The sequence below is a fragment of the Anomaloglossus baeobatrachus genome, chromosome 4 (genome assembly GCF_048569485.1).
Source record: "Anomaloglossus baeobatrachus isolate aAnoBae1 chromosome 4, aAnoBae1.hap1, whole genome shotgun sequence".
NCBI lineage: Eukaryota > Metazoa > Chordata > Amphibia > Anura > Aromobatidae > Anomaloglossus > Anomaloglossus baeobatrachus.
Genome location: NC_134356.1, coordinates 404,615,296 through 404,636,023, shown reverse-complemented (window position 1 = coordinate 404,636,023; position 20,728 = coordinate 404,615,296). Strand labels below are relative to the sequence as shown.

The window sequence follows — 20,728 nt, the reverse complement described above, 5'->3', positions numbered from 1 at the left end:
CTTTTCAAAAATGATCTCACGCATGTTTCTTGCACTGTATGATTAGTGCAAAACCTTCTAAAAGGTGGTCCAGATTAAATGCTAAAATTAAACTATGACATGTAATTTGAAAGCAGCATGATGTATGCACAGGGTCCCTGATTCCAGATATGTGTCACTCACTGATATGAAAGTTTGCATTTTGATAAAATCTCAGTTTAATCTGCTGCAGATCTAGCACTGCTCAGAAAGCTGAGCTCTATATAACCCCACCTATACAACTGATTGGCATATTTCTGTGTATACTGTAAAGTGATAGAAAGCTGCTGATCAGTTGTGAGGGCCCCACTGCTACCCAATGTCATCCACTGCTCCACTATGTTCCCCATGACTCCAGAATATCCTCCATTGCTTCATAATATCCCCCACAACTCCATAATGTTGCCTACTACTCCATAATTTTCCCACGGCTCCATAATATCCTCCCACTGCTCCATAATGTCCCCTACTACTTCATAATATTCCCCATAGCCCCAGTATACCCCCCACAGCGCCATAATATACTCCACAGCTTCATTGTGTCCCTGGAAAGTGACAACAATCCTGACACATTTCATCTTCAGCTCCTCCTTGAGTGCTTGCCAGTCCCTGCTGCATCCTCTGCAGTAGTGTGATGAGGTTTGTAGCGTGCTGACTTCATCATGCTACTGCACATTGGGCTGGGGCTCACGTAAGCTCCTCTGCTCTGCGCTCCTCTCCCCCAGTCATTGCAACACAGTGTTCAAATGTATTCATGTCTGAAAGACACAAATACATTTGAATATAAAAAAAAAGGGAGTTGGTGTCATCAGTTATCGTGTGCCACATTAAACCCCTTGGCAGGCCGTATGCAGGCTGGTGCACCATATGTTGTGCAGACGTGCCCTAGGGATTTCATTGCCGTTGATAATTATCTGCAGATGAAAAAAGGACTGGACAAGTGGTGGTGAGGAGCGGATGGACCGGAGAGGCAAGTTTTTGCAGTGGCAAAAACCCGCTGAAAAAAACATGTTTTTTGCCAGGAGGGGAAGATTGGGTTCAGGAATATGGTGTAAAAAATTCAGCACTAAATCTGCATCCCTTAGCAAAATAACCTGCGGTTTTCTGCTAGGTGATGCAGGTCTGTGAACTCAGTGACCTTCACCTGAGGTCAGGTTACCTGCGATCACAGGACTGTGAGGAACTCTAGCTGCAAACCGCATAAAAAATGCTTACAAAAATTTGAGTTTTTGCCGAAAGTTGTGGATTAGGTGCAGTAATATGGTGTAAAATTTTCAGCACCAAACCTACATCTCTTAGCATGAAAACCCCCGCGGTTTTCTGCCAGGAGATGCAGGTCTCATCTGAGGTAAGGTCACTGACTTTACTGAGGTCACTTGAGGTCAGGTTACCTGCTGTTACAGGTGGAGGACCGTAGGAATCTCCAGCTGTGACCGCAAATAACCTGAGTGACGTCGGCTCTCATCGCGGCTCAGTCATTGCCTGTCTGCACTCACAACGGTCATGTTCTATGGTGCTCCCTGTAAGATTCAGATGTAGAAAAGCTGAATTGCTGTGGGATCTTGAGTGGATTACTTCGGACCTGCAGGTGTGTTTGGGGGTTAATAAAGTGGTGAAAGAGGGTGGGTTTTTGTATTTTATTCCAAATAAAGGATTTTTTCGGTGTCTGTGTTTATTTGCTTAAAATTACAGATTAGTGATGGGGTGTCATAGACGCTGCCATCACTAATCTGGGGTTTAGTAGCAGCTATGCGCTATTATTAACCCCTCATTACCCTGATTGCTACCACATCAGGGCAATCGGGTAGAGTCGGTAAAGAGCTGGGCTTGTCACATCTAATGGATGTGGCAATTCTGAGCGGCTGGAGGCTAATATTTTTAGGACGGGCCTAGCCAGCCTCAGAATACAAGCCCCCAGCTTGCTTTATAAAGGCTAGATATGAAGATTTGGGTGAAACTGCATGTTGCTTTTTTTAACCATTTATTTAAATAAAAAAAAAAAAAAAGCCGTATGCGGTTCCTCTTCTTTTGATACACAGCCAAGATAAGTGCTGGGCTGGTGCTGTAGCCATGGGCTTTATCTGTGCTGGTATCAGAATACCGGGGGTACCCTTTTCCAATTGTTTTATTTATTTATTTTTATACCTCGTTACTGACCCGCATACAGCGTCTGTCAGTGATTACAGGCAGAAACTTTTACACAGGCTGGGGGCATGTCTGAATGCAACCAATCACAGAAGACAGGATGACCGGTGGATGGGGAAAGCAGGGAAAGCCGTGTGTATGCGATCGCGACACAGGAAGTGAATGTGAGACCTGGAAGCAGTGGCTGCCATGATGGAGACTCGGTAAGTATGAAGCGCTCGCTTCATTCTTGTTTTCTTTATTTTTCCTTTATTTATTTGTTTTAATTTCTCGTGTGCCAAATCCGGATTAAACATCCGGAATCCCGGGCCCAGGTTCGGCACCCGGGCATCTTTGAAACCTTGCGGATCTGGACTTTTACAGTCCAGGTCCGCCCAGCACTAGTAATGGTAAGTAGAGATGAGCAATCCGAGGTTCAGTGTTCGTAGCAAACACAGACTTTACAAAAATAAAAAATAGAGTTCGGATTTGGAGTTCAGGTGCTTTACGTATGAACATCACTTGCACGAGCATCACTGTGTTCAGTTACGCTCGATGCTCAGCCCAGTGCGAGCCACTTGAAGTGTTTGATCGGCTTGCACTGGGGGTAACAACTGCATGATCAGATGTAGTGTGTACAAAGAAAAAAGGAAAAACCCTGCCCACTCGCCCCTGAAAGTGATCTGTTTATGGCTGGCTGCATGTGGGCAGAGACCTGAACTGCCCAATTAGTGACTTCCATTGGGGTTCAGGTCAAGTCCGGGTCCCGAACCGCACTTTATCTAAAGTCCGGCTGAACCCGCTGTTCTGAACTTCCATGGATCCACTCATCTCCAATGATAAGGTGTTAAACATAAATTCCTATCTTCAAATCCATGCCCACTAACAGAGTCTTAATAGTTAAAGACCTATAGAAACTGTTATGTGAGAAAAGTAGCTATGCCATTCTGAACATTGTCTTACCATAATCAGTATTTCTTTTGCCTCTTTACTGAGAAAACGTGGATATAATGGGTCATCCATTCGTATAGACTGAAATAACTGTTCTTCATCCAGTCCACGGAATGGAGATTGGCCAATTAACATTTCGTAGACCAATACCCCAAATGACCACCAATCAACTGAGTAGCTGTATTTCTGTCCCAGTAAAATCTATAACACAAGCCAGAAAAAAAACTGCTTATTATATAATCATAGGAAAAATAATTTGTGTGACCCCATTTTTCAGTGACAGTACAATTTTAGAATTCTCTTCATGGCAATCTTCTTGTAGGGCTTTACCACAATATTATACATGGTGGGAGCTGCATAACAATCTAGGCATTGGAAACATGTGTAATTGTCTGGTTCATCAAATATTACACACTGTCGCGGCTGCTATCAGAAGATGGGGCAGCTTCGGAACTGAGCATTGCCAGCTACCTGCTGCCGGCGGTGGCACTGAACAATTGATCGGTGAGGATGCAGGGTGTTGGACTCCTGCTGATCAGACTGATGACCTAAGGATAGGCCATCAATGTAAAAATAGTGGACAACCTCTTTAAGTGGGATGTTTGCAACTGTTTGGCATTCTGTTCCATACTGGACTTCACATTGAGCTCAATTGGAATATTAGAACGCAAATAGCCAATGGGTAAATTTCAATATTCAACAATTACAGCAATTAACAGATGGCAACTCTCTCAGTGCAAAAAAAATTTTTTTTAAAATTTAAAAATTAACCTTTAATATTTCCACTAAAATGGTCAAAGACCAAAGACAAACAACACTAATAGATAGGTTTTAACCCCTCCTGCCTCTTAGGGGATATATATAAACCAAAGTGAGTTTCAACATCAGTACTAGATTAGACCCATCTCACCAAATCATGGGTACCTTTAAAGTCCACTAGTAATGATCATAATAAATTAGATTAATCTCACCAAATTAATACAGGTGCCGCTCATCACAGAAAATGGGGTCCAAGTTATTCCATAATGGAGCCCTTAGGAAATTGGATTTGTCTCACCAAATTTATAAAGGTGCCACTCTTCATGAGGATATTGGGGTCCAATTCATTCCAAATGGAACCCTTAAGAATGTTTTCTCCCGACGCGTTTCATTCAAAATTCACTCTTCAGGGGAGTCAGAAATCCATCTCAGGTCTCATTCAAATATGTACCTGTGGGCTGCACAATATGCCAGAATATACAGAATGACAAAAAAAATAATAATAACGGCAAACCTGCAAGCCCTGTTTAAATTCATAAAAAGCACTCACCAGTCAGCCTAGACCCATCAAGGAGTCATAGATGCAGCGGACCCACTCTTAGTCCCAAGATACATGGACCAGATACCTAAATGACACGCCGAAAAATACACAGTAACAACAAAAATCAGCAATTCAGCTGTCCTCAAAGATCCCACATACAGATGTAGGTAGACGGGGAACTTACCACGTGGCAGGAGCGGCCGTAACTCTCGCTCTCTCAGGGAGCCGCCGCATAATGCCAAGTTTTAAATGTTCCCCCTCATCCGGCCATGTGACGCTGTTTCCGCCCATTTAGTCACATGACCACGGCCGGATGCCGCGTCATGTTGTTTACAATAACTAAGGCAACCAAGTGCCGTCCCCTCACTGCCCGGTCACGTGAATACCACGTCACACAGGCTGAGTATAGGATTACATCAGTCTCAAAACAGAGACAGCACTTTCATTTAATTCATTAGGGCGAACAGCACAGTGTGGTCATTCTTCCAATAAACGGATGTGACCATCACACTAAACAGGAGGAGATTTCATAAAAAGTAGCTACAATAGCATACAGTATTATTATTGTTAGATTGTTTGTAGCATGGAATGTTCACACCGCTGTAAAAGACGGTTCAACCAACGATTGCCACAAACAATTTTAAGGTGACTGCATATTGTATTACAAATTATAGCCATGTCACCAAATTATTAGGACACACCTCTTAAACAAACATCAGAAGTGTGTCACCCATATGTATGGCAGTGTCATTATCATCCAAAAATCAATATTAAAACTCAAAGAATCCCAATAAGGCAAAAGACATCTCCAAGAGAAACATTTTTATATATATATATTTGATCATTAAAGAGATCCCATATGTGATGACAATATATGGGGGACTATCCCAAAGAAACTGACTATGATCTAGAAAGATGAAGAAGATGAAAGGGAGGGTAAAGAAGGAATGGAAGAAAAGAGTGGAGTGAAAGGGACTGCCCTTGCCCTAAATAAACTAGCTGTAAATTCTGACCCTACCTATCATGTGGGGGTTGGCGCCCTAAGATAGAACGGTGTGTGGGCGCCCCCACTCGGCCGACGTGTGTCCCTCCTCTCTACCACTGACCCTGCACCACCACTAGATGAAGGGTGCAAAGGAAATTTCCTCATTTAGTCCATTAGGGTGTAGAGTCTTTAACCAATAAATCCATCTGGACTCTTGTTGCAACAACCTCCTGTCCCAATTTCCTCCTCTAGGTAGTGGCTTAACGTGATCAATACCCTGAAATACAATAACAGTGAGGTCCCCATTATGCATGCGATTTATATGTCTTGCCAGTGGTGTATCGTTGTTCAGTCTGATATCCCTAAGGTGTTCACCTATCCGCCGTCTGAACTCCCTGCGGGTCTTACCCACATATTCCATTCCACAGACACAGGTCGCCTTATAAATTACCCCCTGTGTCTTACAGTTGATGAAGGATCGAATATCATATTCCTTCTTCGTCACCTGACTTGTAAACCTTTTGCCAACAAGAATCGAATTGCAGGCTATACAACCGCTACATTTGTAGCAGCCCTTCAGGGTTGGAAAACTGACGAAAGGATTTTTCGGATTGAGATAACTATGGACTAGTCGATCTTTAAGTGACCTTGCTCGTTTATATGTAATGGAAGGCCTATCGGTAAGCAAACTCCCAACATCGCCATCCATCTTCAAAATGGGCCAATATTTCTCAAGGATTTTCCTCACCTCATACGCCCCGTTATCAAAAGTCGTTATGAATCTAATCGTGTCCTTTCCATCATCCTTTGCCATGTTCTTAGGGGGATAAAGAAGATCTGTTCTTCTGACCTTCCTGATGTCAGCAGCCGCCTCTTTTATTACTTTCATTGGATATCCTCTTTCCAAAAATCTCCTTTCCAGATCGCCTGACTGATCCATAAAGTGCCTCTCATTAGAACAGTTCCTCCGAATTCTTGCGAACTGTCCCTTTGGGATGCCTTTTTTTAGACTGAGTGGATGACTACTCTCCCACCTCAAGAGTGAATTTGTTGAGGTGGGCTTCCGGTAGGTACTTGTTATCAAATTACCCCTCTCGTCTTTTTCAATCAATAGATCCAGAAAGGATAGTTTAGACCTGTCCATTTCAAAAGTAAAAAACAGACCCAGGTTATTCGTGTTCAGATCGTTCATGAACAACTTCAATTCATTTTCACTGCCTTTCCATACTAAAAAATATCATCTATGAATCTGTACCAGATTCCGATGTTCTCATTGGCAGATTCACGATCCTCTCTGAAGACGACCGTTTCCTCCCACCAGCCCAGGAGCAAGTTAGCGTACGACGGGGCACATGGACTCCCCATCGCCGTACCCCTGAGCTGGTGGAAGGTGTGGCCATCAAAAGAGAAGATATTGTGTGTCAAGCAGAAATTGAGGATGTCCAAGACAAAGTTAGTGTGTTCCTCACACTGTATCCCCCTGCCTTTCAAAAAATATTTTGTTGCTGTCAAACCCAGATCATGGCGTATGGATGAATACAAGGATTCAACATCAATTCCAACCAAAATTGTCTCTTCATCAAAAGAAAGTCCCTCCAGTTTTTTCAACAAATCAGTCGTATCTGCTATATAGGAACCCAAACCTAATACAAATGGTTTCAAGATGTCATCCAAATAGACCCCCAAATTCTGTGTTAGATTGTTCACACCAGAAATTATGGGCCTGCCCTTCAAAGGATCAACACCCTTATGCAACTTAGGTAAACTATAAAAGGTTGCCATAGTCGGATGTTTAGGGAAGAGAAAATCAAATTCAGATTTACCTATCAAATTTTTATCCAATGCGGCAAGGAGGATGGATTTTAGCTCCCTTGAATACTGCCGTGATGGATCAGACCTCAATTTTGCATAACCATTCTGGTCTCCAAGTATATTATAACACATAGTCAAGTATTTGTCACGATCCATCACAACAGTATTCCCCCCCTTATCCGATTGCTTGATAATAATATCTGTAGCTCTCCCCAAAGTGTCAAGGCTCTCCATCTCCTCCCTAGTCAGATTAAATTTCGTCCTATGCTTGGGTTTCAAATTCTCCAGTTCATGAGACACAAGATTACAAAAAACATCAATAGCACTGAGGTCACTCTGGATTGGTGGCATCTTCGTGCTCTTCAACCTGAGATCTGTAAAGGGACCTTGACCAGTTAGGTCAGGCCCCATGACATCCAGATTATATAGAAGTCTGACATCTTCAAGGATGTCATCTGGGATCCCCATATCCATACATATCTTCTTATTGTCTCTAATGAAGAATTTCTTCCATTTTAGTTTTCTGATGAAGAGATTGAGATCCTTGACACTTTCAAAATCATTATAATCCGTTGTGGGCACAAAAGAGAGACCCTTGCTTAATACACTCATCTCTGTCATAGACAGAGCCCTACTTGAGAGGTTCACTACTTGTTGGTATCCTGAGGATTTTGAAAGCCCCCCCTGTTCATTTGATTCCTGAGGAAGTGTTCCCTTGGTTCTAAAAAATGATTACTCTGATAGGGTTGGTTAAACCTGCCTCTACCATTCCCAAAGTTCTTCTTCTTCCTACCTCTTGCTCCTATATTTCTCCCCTCAGAATCAGACACATCTGTGTCTGTTGTGGAGCACTCAGTTTCGCTAGGTCTCACAAAACGTGGGGGGACAAAATTGTAGATCTTATTCTCTCTGAAATCTTGCATATCTCTATTATAAAATTTGTGTTTTTTATCTTTCAGATGGTACTGATATTTTTCAATCGTGTTTTGCAGAGTTTTTTCTTTCCCCTGAAAGTCTGGTTCTTTCGAGAAAGTATTGGTCATGTCTATCTGCTCTTTAAGCGATTTTTCTAGGTCTGCAAGGTTCTTTTTTTCTTCCTCCAGGAGCAACGTCATGAGTCGAAGGGAACTCTCAGTTGCTTCCTTCTCCCATTTAGCAGCTAATTCCTGACTTCTATAACGATAGCCAGGCTGTAGGGAGATTCTCAAATGCCTCGGTACTATCCTATCACGCAAGTAAACCTCTAGGGACTGCACCTCCCACCAGGAGGATGTCCTATTTTTATAAATTTTAGTTAATTCTCGAAAAGCACCATTCAAAGTAGGGGTGTACTTTTTTTGAATAAATGTTTTCTCTGAAAATACGTCCCTCGCCTCATTAGCCCAAGAGCCCGTATCAAAACTTGTGCTCAAAAAACCTGCCATATTCATCAATTAGAACGCAAATAGCCAATGGGTAAATTTCAATATTCAACAATTACAGCAATTAACAGATGGCAACTCTCTCAGTGCAAAAAAAATTTTTTTTAAAATGGAGGAAGAAAAAAAGAACCTTGCAGACCTAGAAAAATCGCTTAAAGAGCAGATAGACATGACCAATACTTTCTCGAAAGAACCAGACTTTCAGGGGAAAGAAAAAACTCTGCAAAACACGATTGAAAAATATCAGTACCATCTGAAAGATAAAAAACACAAATTTTATAATAGAGATATGCAAGATTTCAGAGAGAATAAGATCTACAATTTTGTCCCCCCACGTTTTGTGAGACCTAGCGAAACTGAGTGCTCCACAACAGACACAGATGTGTCTGATTCTGAGGGGAGAAATACAGGAGCAAGAGGTAGGAAGAAGAAGAACTTTGGGAATGGTAGAGGCAGGTTTAACCAACCCTATCAGAGTAATCATTTTTTAGAACCAAGGGAACACTTCCTCAGGAATCAAATGAACAGGGGGGGCTTTCAAAATCCTCAGGATACCAACAAGTAGTGAACCTCTCAAGTAGGGCTCTGTCTATGACAGAGATGAGTGTATTAAGCAAGGGTCTCTCTTTTGTGCCCACAACGGATTATAATGATTTTGAAAGTGTCAAGGATCTCAATCTCTCCATCAGAAAACTAAAATGGAAGAAATTCTTCATTAGAGACAATAAGAAGATATGTATGGATATGGGGATCCCAGATGACATCCTTGAAGATGTCAGACTTCTATATAATCTGGATGTCATGGGGCCTGACCTAACTGGTCAAGGTCCCTTTACAGATCTCAGGTTGAAGAGCACGAAGATGCCACCAATCCAGAGTGACCTCAGTGCTATTGATGTTTTTTGTAATCTTGTGTCTCATGAACTGGAGAATTTGAAACCCAAGCATAGGACGAAATTTAATCTGACTAGGGAGGAGATGGAGAGCCTTGACACTTTGGGGAGAGCTACAGATATTATTATCAAGCAATCGGATAAGGGGGGGAATACTGTTGTGATGGATCGTGACAAATACTTGACTATGTGTTATAATATACTTGGAGACCAGAATGGTTATGCAAAATTGAGGTCTGATCCATCACGGCAGTATTCAAGGGAGCTAAAATCCATCCTCCTTGCCGCATTGGATAAAAATTTGATAGGTAAATCTGAATTTGATTTTCTCTTCCCTAAACATCCGACTATGGCAACTTTTTATAGTTTACCTAAGTTGCATAAGGGTGTTGATCCTTTGAAGGGCAGGCCCATAATTTCTGGTGTGAACAATCTAACACAGAATTTGGGGGTCTATTTGGATGACATCTTGAAACCATTTGTATTAGGTTTGGGTTCCTATATAGCAGATACGACTGATTTGTTGAAAAAACTGGAGGGACTTTCTTTTGATGAAGAGACAATTTTGGTTGGAATTGATGTTGAATCCTTGTATTCATCCATACGCCATGATCTGGGTTTGACAGCAACAAAATATTTTTTGAAAGGCAGGGGGATACAGTGTGAGGAACACACTAACTTTGTCTTGGACATCCTCAATTTCTGCTTGACACACAATATCTTCTCTTTTGATGGCCACACCTTCCACCAGCTCAGGGGTACGGCGATGGGGAGTCCATGTGCCCCGTCGTACGCTAACTTGCTCCTGGGCTGGTGGGAGGAAACGGTCGTCTTCAGAGAGGATCGTGAATCTGCCAATGAGAACATCGGAATCTGGTACAGATTCATAGATGATATTTTTTAGTATGGAAAGGCAGTGAAAATGAATTGAAGTTGTTCATGAACGATCTGAACACGAATAACCTGGGTCTGTTTTTTACTTTTGAAATGGACAGGTCTAAACTATCCTTTCTGGATCTATTGATTGAAAAAGACGAGAGGGGTAATTTGATAACAAGTACCTACCGGAAGCCCACCTCAACAAATTCACTCTTGAGGTGGGAGAGTAGTCATCCACTCAGTCTAAAAAAAGGCATCCCAAAGGGACAGTTCGCAAGAATTCGGAGTAACTGTTCTAATGAGAGGCACTTTATGGATCAGTCAGACGATCTGGAAAGGAGATTTTTGGAAAGAGGATATCCAATGAAAGTAATAAAAGAGGCGGCTGCTGACATCAGGAAGGTCAGAAGAACAGATCTTCTTTATCCCCCTAAGAACATGGCAAAGGATGATGGAAAGGACACGATTAGATTCATAACGACTTTTGATAACGGGGCGTATGAGGTGAGGAAAATCCTTGAGAAATATTGGCCCATTTTGAAGATGGATGGCGATGTTGGGAGTTTGCTTACCGATAGGCCTTCCATTACATATAAACGAGCAAGGTCACTTAAAGATCGACTAGTCCATAGTTATCTCAATCCGAAAAATCCTTTCGTCAGTTTTCCAACCCTGAAGGGCTGCTACAAATGTAGCGGTTGTATAGCCTGCAATTCGATTCTTGTTGGCAAAAGGTTTACAAGTCAGGTGACGAAGAAGGAATATGATATTCGATCCTTCATCAACTGTAAGACACAGGGGGTAATTTATAAGGCAACCTGTGTCTGTGGAATGGAATATGTGGGTAAGACCCGCAGGGAGTTCAGACGGCGGATAGGTGAACACCTTAGGGATATCAGACTGAACAACGATACACCACTGGCAAGACATATAAATCGCATGCATAATGGGGACCTCACTGTTATTGTATTTCAGGGTATTGATCACGTTAAGCCACTACCTAGAGGAGGAAATTGGGACAGGAGGTTGTTGCAACAAGAGTCCAGATGGATTTATTGGTTAAAGACTCTACACCCTAATGGACTAAATGAGGAAATTTCCTTTGCACCCTTCATCTAGTGGTGGTGCAGGGTCAGTGGTAGAGAGGAGGGACACACGTCGGCCGAGTGGGGGCGCCCACACACCGTTCTATCTTAGGGCGCCAACCCCCACATGATAGGTAGGGTCAGAATTTACAGCTAGTTTATTTAGGGCAAGGGCAGTCCCTTTCACTCCACTCTTTTCTTCCATTCCTTCTTTACCCTCCCTTTCATCTTCTTCATCTTTCTAGATCATAGTCAGTTTCTTTGGGATAGTCCCCCATATATTGTCATCACATATGGGATCTCTTTAATGATCAAATATATATATATATATAAAAATGTTTCTCTTGGAGATGTCTTTTGCCTTATTGGGATTCTTTGAGTTTTAATATTGATTTTTGGATGATAATGACACTGCCATACATATGGGTGACACACTTCTGATGTTTGTTTAAGAGGTGTGTCCTAATAATTTGGTGACATGGCTATAATTTGTAATACAATATGCAGTCACCTTAAAATTGTTTGTGGCAATCGTTGGTTGAACCGTCTTTTACAGCGGTGTGAACATTCCATGCTACAAACAATCTAACAATAATAATACTGTATGCTATTGTAGCTACTTTTTATGAAATCTCCTCCTGTTTAGTGTGATGGTCACATCCGTTTATTGGAAGAATGACCACACTGTGCTGTTCGCCCTAATGAATTAAATGAAAGTGCTGTCTCTGTTTTGAGACTGATGTAATCCTATACTCAGCCTGTGTGACGTGGTATTCACGTGACCGGGCAGTGAGGGGACGGCACTTGGTTGCCTTAGTTATTGTAAACAACATGACGCGGCATCCGGCCGTGGTCATGTGACTAAATGGGCGGAAACAGCGTCACATGGCCGGATGAGGGGGAACATTTAAAACTTGGCATTATGCGGCGGCTCCCTGAGAGAGCGAGAGTTACGGCCGCTCCTGCCACGTGGTAAGTTCCCCGTCTACCTACATCTGTATGTGGGATCTTTGAGGACCGCTGAATTGCTGATTTTTGTTGTTACTGTGTATTTTTCGGCGTGTCATTTAGGTATCTGGTCCATGTATCTTGGGACTAAGAGTGGGTCCGCTGCATCTATGACTCCTTGATGGGTCTAGGCTGACTGGTGAGTGCTTTTTATGAATTTAAACAGGGCTTGCAGGTTTGCCGTTATTATTATTTTTTTTGTCATTCTGTATATTCTGGCATATTGTGCAGCCCACAGGTACATATTTGAATGAGACCTGAGATGGATTTCTGACTCCCCTGAAGAGTGAATTTTGAATGAAACGCGTCAGGAGAAAACATTCTTAAGGGTTCCATTTGGAATGAATTGGACCCCAATATCCTCATGAAGAGTGGCACCTTTATAAATTTGGTGAGACAAATCCAATTTCCTAAGGGCTCCATTATGGAATAACTTGGACCCCATTTTCTGTGATGAGCGGCACCTGTATTAATTTGGTGAGATTAATCTAATTTATTATGATCATTACTAGTGGACTTTAAAGGTACCCATGATTTGGTGAGATGGGTCTAATCTAGTACTGATGTTGAAACTCACTTTGGTTTATATATATCCCCTAAGAGGCAGGAGGGGTTAAAACCTATTAGTGTTGTTTGTCTTTGGTCTTTGACCATTTTAGTGGAAATATTAAAGGTTAATTTTTAAATTTTAAAAAAAATTTTTTTTGCACTGAGAGAGTTGCCATCTGTTAATTGCTGTAATTGTTCAATTGGAATATTACACCAAAATATACAATGTATAAGCTGAAATCCAGAGGTAATATGAATTAAGTCCAAACAACATATTTGACATTTACTTCTTTTGAGAATCAAACAAATTCATATTTTGTAGAATCAATGCAAAAAAACCCAACAACTTTCTAAAAAGGAATACATACCTCTGGAGCAATATAATCAGGTGTCCCACAGAATGTACTTGTTTTGACATCTCCGAACATATTCTCCTTACACATTCCAAAGTCTGCTATCTTTATATGTCCTTCCATATCCAAGAGTACATTATCTAACTTCAGGTCCCTAAAATATGACAGAGGCATGAAGCTAGACTAAGTTTTATTGAAAATCAATCAGTTATAGCATTAAAACAAGACAAAGTTGCTAATAGTATTCAATGCTATATGGTGTTCCTAAACTTAGGACCCAATCCAGTTATTCTCTGAGCGTTCATGTTCAGGAAAGAATAACAATGTAGAAATGAATGGTCAGCCTAAAATCCAAACCTTGACTATCTAGCTTTCCATGGGCAGATGTAAACCAGTGAGGCCTGGGTCCTGCTCTGATCCCTCTATTGAGGCCTGCTGGCACTAAGAGAGGTTAATTACTAGAGGTAGGACCATCCTGATTCGGTACACCTTGTCACGGTGGGATGGCTCTTACACTTTTTTAATCAAAATAGTATAATCTAAGTACCCTATGTTATTTACAGTTGAAACCAGAAGTTTACATACACTATCTTAAAATACACATCTGCATGTGTTTCTCACTATCTGACATAAAATCTGAATAAACCGTTCCCGTTATAAAATGATTTATATTTGCCAAATGCCAAAATAGTGAGAGAATGTTCTAAGGCATTTTTTTTACTTTCTGCAAAGTCAAAAGTTTCCATACATTTAACATTTAGTACCATTGCCCTTAAACTATATTACTTGGGTCAAATGTTTTGGATATCCTTCCACAAGCTTCTAACAATAGTTGGTTTGAATTTGGGCCCATTCCTCCTGACAAAACTGGCGTAACTGAGCCATGTTTGTAGGTCGCCTTGCTCGCATCTGCCTTTTCAGCTTTGCTCATTAATTTTCAATAGGATTGAGATCAGGGCTTTGTGATGGCTACTCCAAAACATTGACTTTGTTATCCTTAAGCCACTTTGTAACCAGTTTGGAAGTATGTTTCGGGTCATTGTACATTTGGAAGAGCCTTGTCCGCCCAAGCTTTAAGTTCCGGGCTGATGTTTTAGATGATACTTCAGTATTGCTACATAATCCTCTTTCCTCATGATGCCATCTATTTTGTGAAGTGCACCAGTCCCTCCTGCAGCAAAACAACCTCACAACATGGTACTGCCACCCCTGTGTTTCACAGTTGGGATGGTGTTGTTAGACTTCAAAGCTTCTCCCTTTTTCCTCCAAATGTTATGATAGTCATTATGGCCAAACCGGTCATTTTAGTTTCGTCAGACCACAGGACATGTCTCCAAAAATGAGGGTCTCTGTTCCTGTGGGCATTTGCATACATTAATATGGCTTTTTTATGTTTATTTTGGAGTAATGGCTTCTTCCTGGCAGAGTACCTTTTCAGCCCATGTACAGTACTCATTTCACTGTGGATAATGACACAATATTACCAGCTTCTGCCAGCATTTTCCCAAGGTCTTTTGCTTTTGTTCTTTGGTTAATATGCACATGTCTGACCAAGGCACATTAATTTCTGGTACATAGAACCCATTTCCTTCCTAAGCGGTATGATGGCTGGACATTCACATCTGGTTTGTACTGGCATATAATTGTTTGTACAGATGAAAGAGGCACCTTCAGGTATTGGGAAATTGCACCCAAGGATGAACCAGACTTGTGCAAGTCCACAATTCTCATGAGATCTTGGCTGATTTTTCTTTTTTACTTTCCCATGATGCTACACAAAAAAGTGTGTTTCAGGTGTGCATTAAAATACATCCACAGGTGTGTCATGATTTACTCATATGTTGCTAATAAACCTATCAGAAGCTTCCAAAGACATAACATCATCATATGGGCTGTCTCATATTGTTTAAAGGGGGCTTTACACGCTTCGATATCGTTAATGTTTTATCGTCGGGGTCACGTTGTTAGTGACGCACATCCGGCGTCATTAACGATATCGCAGCGTGTGACACCAGCGACATTAAGCGACCTCAAAAATGGTGAAAATTGTTCACAATGGAGAGGTCGTTCCAAAACCAAAAATCGGTAATGGTTAATTATCAATGTTGTTCGTCGCTCCTGCGGCAGCACACATCGCTATCGCTGTGTGTGACACAGCAGGAGCGAGGAACGTCTCCTTACCTGCCGCCGGCCGCAATGCGGAAGGAAGGAGGTGGGCGGGATGTTACGTCCCACTCATCTCCGCCCCTCCGCTTTGATTGGCCGGCCGCTTAGTGACGTCGCGGTGACGTCGCTGTGATGCCGAACGTCCCTCCCCCTTGAGGGAGGGATTGTTCGGCAGTCACAGCGACGCCGCCGACCAGGTAAGTGCGTGTGACGCTGCTGTAGCGATAATGTTCGCTACGGGAGCAAACACACGATATTGCACACACGACGGGGGCGGGTGCTTACACGCTTGATATCGCTAGCAATTGCTAGCGATGTCGTAGCGTGTAAAGCCCACTTCAAGGCATAGTACTCTTAATTTATGTAAACGTTTGACTTTGCAGAAAGTAATAAAAATGCCTTAAAACATTCTCTCTCTCATTATTCTATCAATTGGCAAATATAAATATTTTTTGTAATCCCAATTGACCTAAAAGGTTTATTCTGCTTTCATGTCAGATAGTGAGAAAAACATGTGTATGTGTGTTTTTAGATAGTCTATTTAAACTGCTGGTTTCAACTGTACATGTACTATTACTATTTATTTATTTATTTACTTACTGCAGGGTATTTGCTCATTGATTTTATCCTAAGAAAAATTCAAACCTTTTGATACTACTTTCTTATTGATCACTGTCATGAAGTACTATAGAAAAGAGACAGATACATCTGCCCCCAAATCATCTATATCTATCAACACAAATCTTTTTGCCTATTTTAGTCTATGTAAGGCCTTTAATTAACCATTTCAGCTGTCATAAAAATCAGTTTCCATATTTTGATGACATTCTACACATTGATTTAAAAAAAAAAAAAAGTTTAAAATACTTGCCTTACAAAAAATTAAAGTGTGAAAAAAGAAGCTTTCCCAGGTAAAATATTCTGCGCGTCTCAATAAACTGAGCCTAGCTTTCAACATTCTGTTTTTCAGATGAAACAGATCATTATGAGACTCATTGGTTTTCTACCGTATTGAAATTTCTGTTTCAGCTTATTTAATTCTGCTTGTCCAATAAATGTATTAACATTCTTGTATTCCAGATGTGTTAAATAGCAAAAGCAATAAGCAATAAGCAATAAGATGTGCTTATAGTCACAGAATAGAAAAGATCAGAAGTATTTGTATCTTGAAGATGTACTGCTGTTGCTAGTGGATGATTATATTTGCAGTAAACAATATGTCTTCGTGTAAACTACATCAATGGCTTCCAAATGTCATTGCATTACTAACACATGTATTTATTACCTGTATACTACTCCTTTTGCATGGAGGAACTGGAGACCGCATACAATTTCTGCAGCATAGAAACTACAAAAAAATGAGGAAATATTAAGTTGAGTAGATGAAACCATAGCAAATTGACACATACTAAGCTATAATTTTATTCTGTAGACATGTGGCACTAAGAGATGTCCATGGTCAAGCCACAAACCATTCCACTTTGCATACAGTATATGAGGCCAATATATTAAAAGTTAGACCCTTCTTCACAGATGGATAGTGTCGAAAAGTGGTCGTAAAAAGAAGCAATTTACTACCTATTACAATTTCCCACCATTGAGATATAAACACTTTTTTATTGTTAACAGCTTGTTGATTAGGAGACCAACAACCTCTGTTATCTAATATGTTTCCCCGAAAATACGGCCTACCCAGAAAACAAGCCATTACAGGAATTTTTGGCCGTTTTGGAGTATGCTTAAAATATAAGCCCTACTCAAAAAGAAGCGCTAGTTGCAGTTCAATAATGAAGTGTCTACGCAGCTAAAAAAGTTAAAAGAATACAGCAAAACACTTCATTAAAGAAAGCAGATATCCCCAAAACAGAGCCGAAAGCCCCAAAAGAAAGCAGACAACAACCCCCCCAAAAAAAAAGAAATCGCCCTTACCAGACCCTGAACAACTACAGCTGGCAAGTGCCGACGTTGGATGGGCTCTCCCACAGTGATCTGTGTCCCTGTCAGGTTCTTCGTCATTCTGGTCACACACATCAGTCCCAAATCCCTACAGTATTACTCTGCTCTCCAAACTCTAAGTGGGTGATATTACTGGCAAGTGTACCGCCCCGTGGGCTCGGTTGCGACCACCGAGCCGCTCGGATCGTGCTCGTACGGTGGGTGGTGGCTCGAGCCTCTCACGGACCCGGGGGTCACGTTGCTTTGCAAGGGAGTTGGCGCTACACGCAGGGACTTCACGGGGAGTTCCACGGCCGGGGCCGCGGCGGTTCTTTTGGGATGTAAGTTCGTGATGCCACCCACGGGTTGTGGTGAATAGATGGACACCACCGCTGCCGTTAACTAGGCCTCCCGGGGACGGTGTTGCGCAGCTTGGTGTTGACCCCTCTGTGGGTATGGGAGCGATAGTCCCGGGGGCCCGAGGGAGGTGCTAAGGCGTGGGAGCGGGTGCGTGCTGGGTGCTGATGCTGTGCGGCGCGGTGCGCGGCCCGAAGGTACTGCTGTACTCACTATGACACAATACACTGGAGTCTCCGGTAAACCAAACGGGGTGATGAATGTGGCCCGCAGCCAGCTGCAGCTTCTCCCAGAATAGGATGGTGGTTTCCGCCTTTCTCCTGCACCTCTTTGTAAGAATGTTTGACTCCTATGCCTAAGCAGCGGTAGTCCGCTCCCCGACTTGTGTATGCCGTAGGAACCCATTTGCCCGCAGACGCTGGCCCCTTGGGTCTCTATGCCTTAGCGGTGGTTTTTCCCTGTATGGTTGGGCTGTTGTCTTCTAACGGGTCTTGTGTGGGATAGGTCCTTAAGTCCAGTCCGCAATCAGTTGATTTGACTCGGCCCTGTCGGATCAGGGCTTTGTACTGGGTCAAGTACCCCTCCTGGTGCTCCGGTTTCCAATCGGTTCCCCAGTTTGGTACCGGCGGGCCACCACCCGACCCCAGTCCCTACGGTTCCACCGGCTGTAATCCCAGCTCCTGCCGACTGCCACCACTGTCTGCCTCCTTGCCAAAGGGGACTGGGCTCCGACCCAGCCACCGGAATAGTCTGTTGGCAGGCCTGGACACAGGTCTGCCTTTGAACTTGACTTCTCTCTACACTGCACTACAACTTGTGTCTTTGTTTTCCCGCCTCCAGGCCGGTGAACTCCTCGGTGGGCGGAGCCAACTGCCTGGCTCCACCCCCTGGTGTGGACATCAAACCTGGAGGGAGGTGACAAGGGTTTTCTTGGTTGGCTGCTGTCACCTAGTCGGGAAGGGAGGGTGTGTGTGTGTGACTACCTGGGACGACCTGACTAGTCCAGGGCGTCACACAAGCAGGGGGAGCGACTACTGTGGAACACAGGAGGACCTGACAGCGACATAGATGTCTGAGGTCTGGTGATTCTCCTGGTGAAGGGGTCGTTGTCTGCCTTCTTTTAGGAGTAAATTTAGCCATGTTTCCACCATGTTTCAGCATTTTTTTCGGGGCAAAAAATAATATAAGACACTTTCTAATTTTAGGGGGAAACACAGTAGTTATCTGTGCTGTAGATGACTGGGATTAAGAAGTGGCAGCGATCCTGGTCAGCTTCAAAACAGGGTTTACAAGCTCAATAGAATTGCACTTGTAAGCATATTCAGCTGTCCAGCAGCAGTGGTCGGTCTTTATGGCAATTGTCTGTAAGGAAAAGAAAAGTGTTAATATCTCAAGAATGGTTAATCTACTTAGTAAGCAATAAATCACAAAAATGACTTGTATTTACAAGCACTATCTAAAAATACCAATTTATGAAGAATGGAATAATCCTTTAATATATTGAGCACATATATATATATAATATTTATTTAAAGTGTCATTACACATAGTCTTTATATACAGTATTTTATAGATATTCCAAATAGCTGTCAACCTGTGAGGGTCCAAAACCCCCACCGACCACACAAAAAAACACTCTGAAGTGCACAGCTCTTGTATGCAACATGCACAGAGCAGTGTGCTGGCTAAATGGGATAAATCAATCCATTCACAGCTGTGTCAGATGGAGTGTGCAGCGAATAGACTTACTATTGAGCTTGTACGCCGCTTTGTGTGCATGCTACATACAAGAGCTGTACACTTAGGAGCAGTATTTTGTGCAGTTGGTGGGATCTTGAGAACTAGACCTCTAGCAATCAGTAGCTTTTTGCAGTGTCTATAACCTATGTAAAAGTACATTTAATGCCAATTATACACTGTTGGCTATCATTTTTAGAACAGAGGTCTTTGGATAGGTGGGGGTTACAGGTTTGGATACCCCACTGAACCAACATCTATGGCATTTTCCTATGGGTTATCCATAAATATTAGTTAAAAGGTATTGCACTACTAATGTGACAACTTCTTTTATCCTAACTCTTCCTAACTAATACTTTCCTAGTATACTTCTGCTATCTACTCTGCTCCTGTAAGCTTATCTCTAAGAGGTTTCTAAATACCTTTATTGCTATTGTCCTGTTGATCCTTCCGGCTGCAGATCGAAATTGGACCAATTGAGCAGGGCACGTCACTAGTGGGGGCAGGGCTGCCACTCTGTGAGTGACAGCAATCTGGGCACGCATGCCTAAGTCACACTTAACTCTCCTTTCAGCCCCCACCAGTGATGTGACCTGGTCAGTTGGTCCGATTCCGGTCTGCAGCCGGAAGGATCAAAGCTACAACAAGAATAAAAGGTATTTACGAACATCCTAGAGATAAGCTTACAGAAGCCGAAGTATATTAGGAAACTGTTAGTTAAGGAGAGTTAAAGGATAAAAGAAAGCTGATCACATTAGTAGTGGAAAACCTCTTAGTAGTTCAACATAATAGAATTAGAGAACAATAGATTTAGAAACATTTATAAAGACATTTAAGAAAAAATATGTAGGAAACATACGTAGCTCTGGTAAGATCAAACTTATGGCAGCTTTGTATGTGGAACATAAGGTCTCCTCCATTGAGATATTCCATGACAAAAAATAGGTTCTCCTGTCGAAGAAACACTAATGTTAATAAATTGTGTGTATGAAGTAATAATAAAACCACAACCATACAATGTGATCTAACTTCATAATAATTTTTCATCAATTTATAATCAAACTATTCACCCCCTTATACTGTGACCTCCTTTGTCATTACTAGAACAGGCAGGCGTCACATAAGTCACCTGTGTGCAGTTATGACTGCGGTATA

At 42.1% G+C, this 20,728-nt stretch overlaps 1 protein-coding gene across 1 annotated transcript in view; it reads right to left on the bottom strand.

The window, feature by feature from the left end:
* The window catches only part of PRKCQ (protein kinase C theta), a 125,189-nt gene that overhangs the window by 10,373 nt on the left and 94,088 nt on the right, over nucleotides 1–20,728 (bottom strand). Inside the window, exons 12-15 of the mRNA XM_075345325.1 lie at nucleotides 20,433–20,524; nucleotides 16,830–16,892; nucleotides 13,394–13,532; nucleotides 3,106–3,294 (exon numbers count right to left, since the gene is read on the bottom strand). Of these exons, the coding sequence (XP_075201440.1) occupies nucleotides 3,106–3,294; nucleotides 13,394–13,532; nucleotides 16,830–16,892; nucleotides 20,433–20,524 (483 nt within the window). The remainder of the gene's footprint in view (nucleotides 1–3,105; nucleotides 3,295–13,393; nucleotides 13,533–16,829; nucleotides 16,893–20,432; nucleotides 20,525–20,728) is intronic.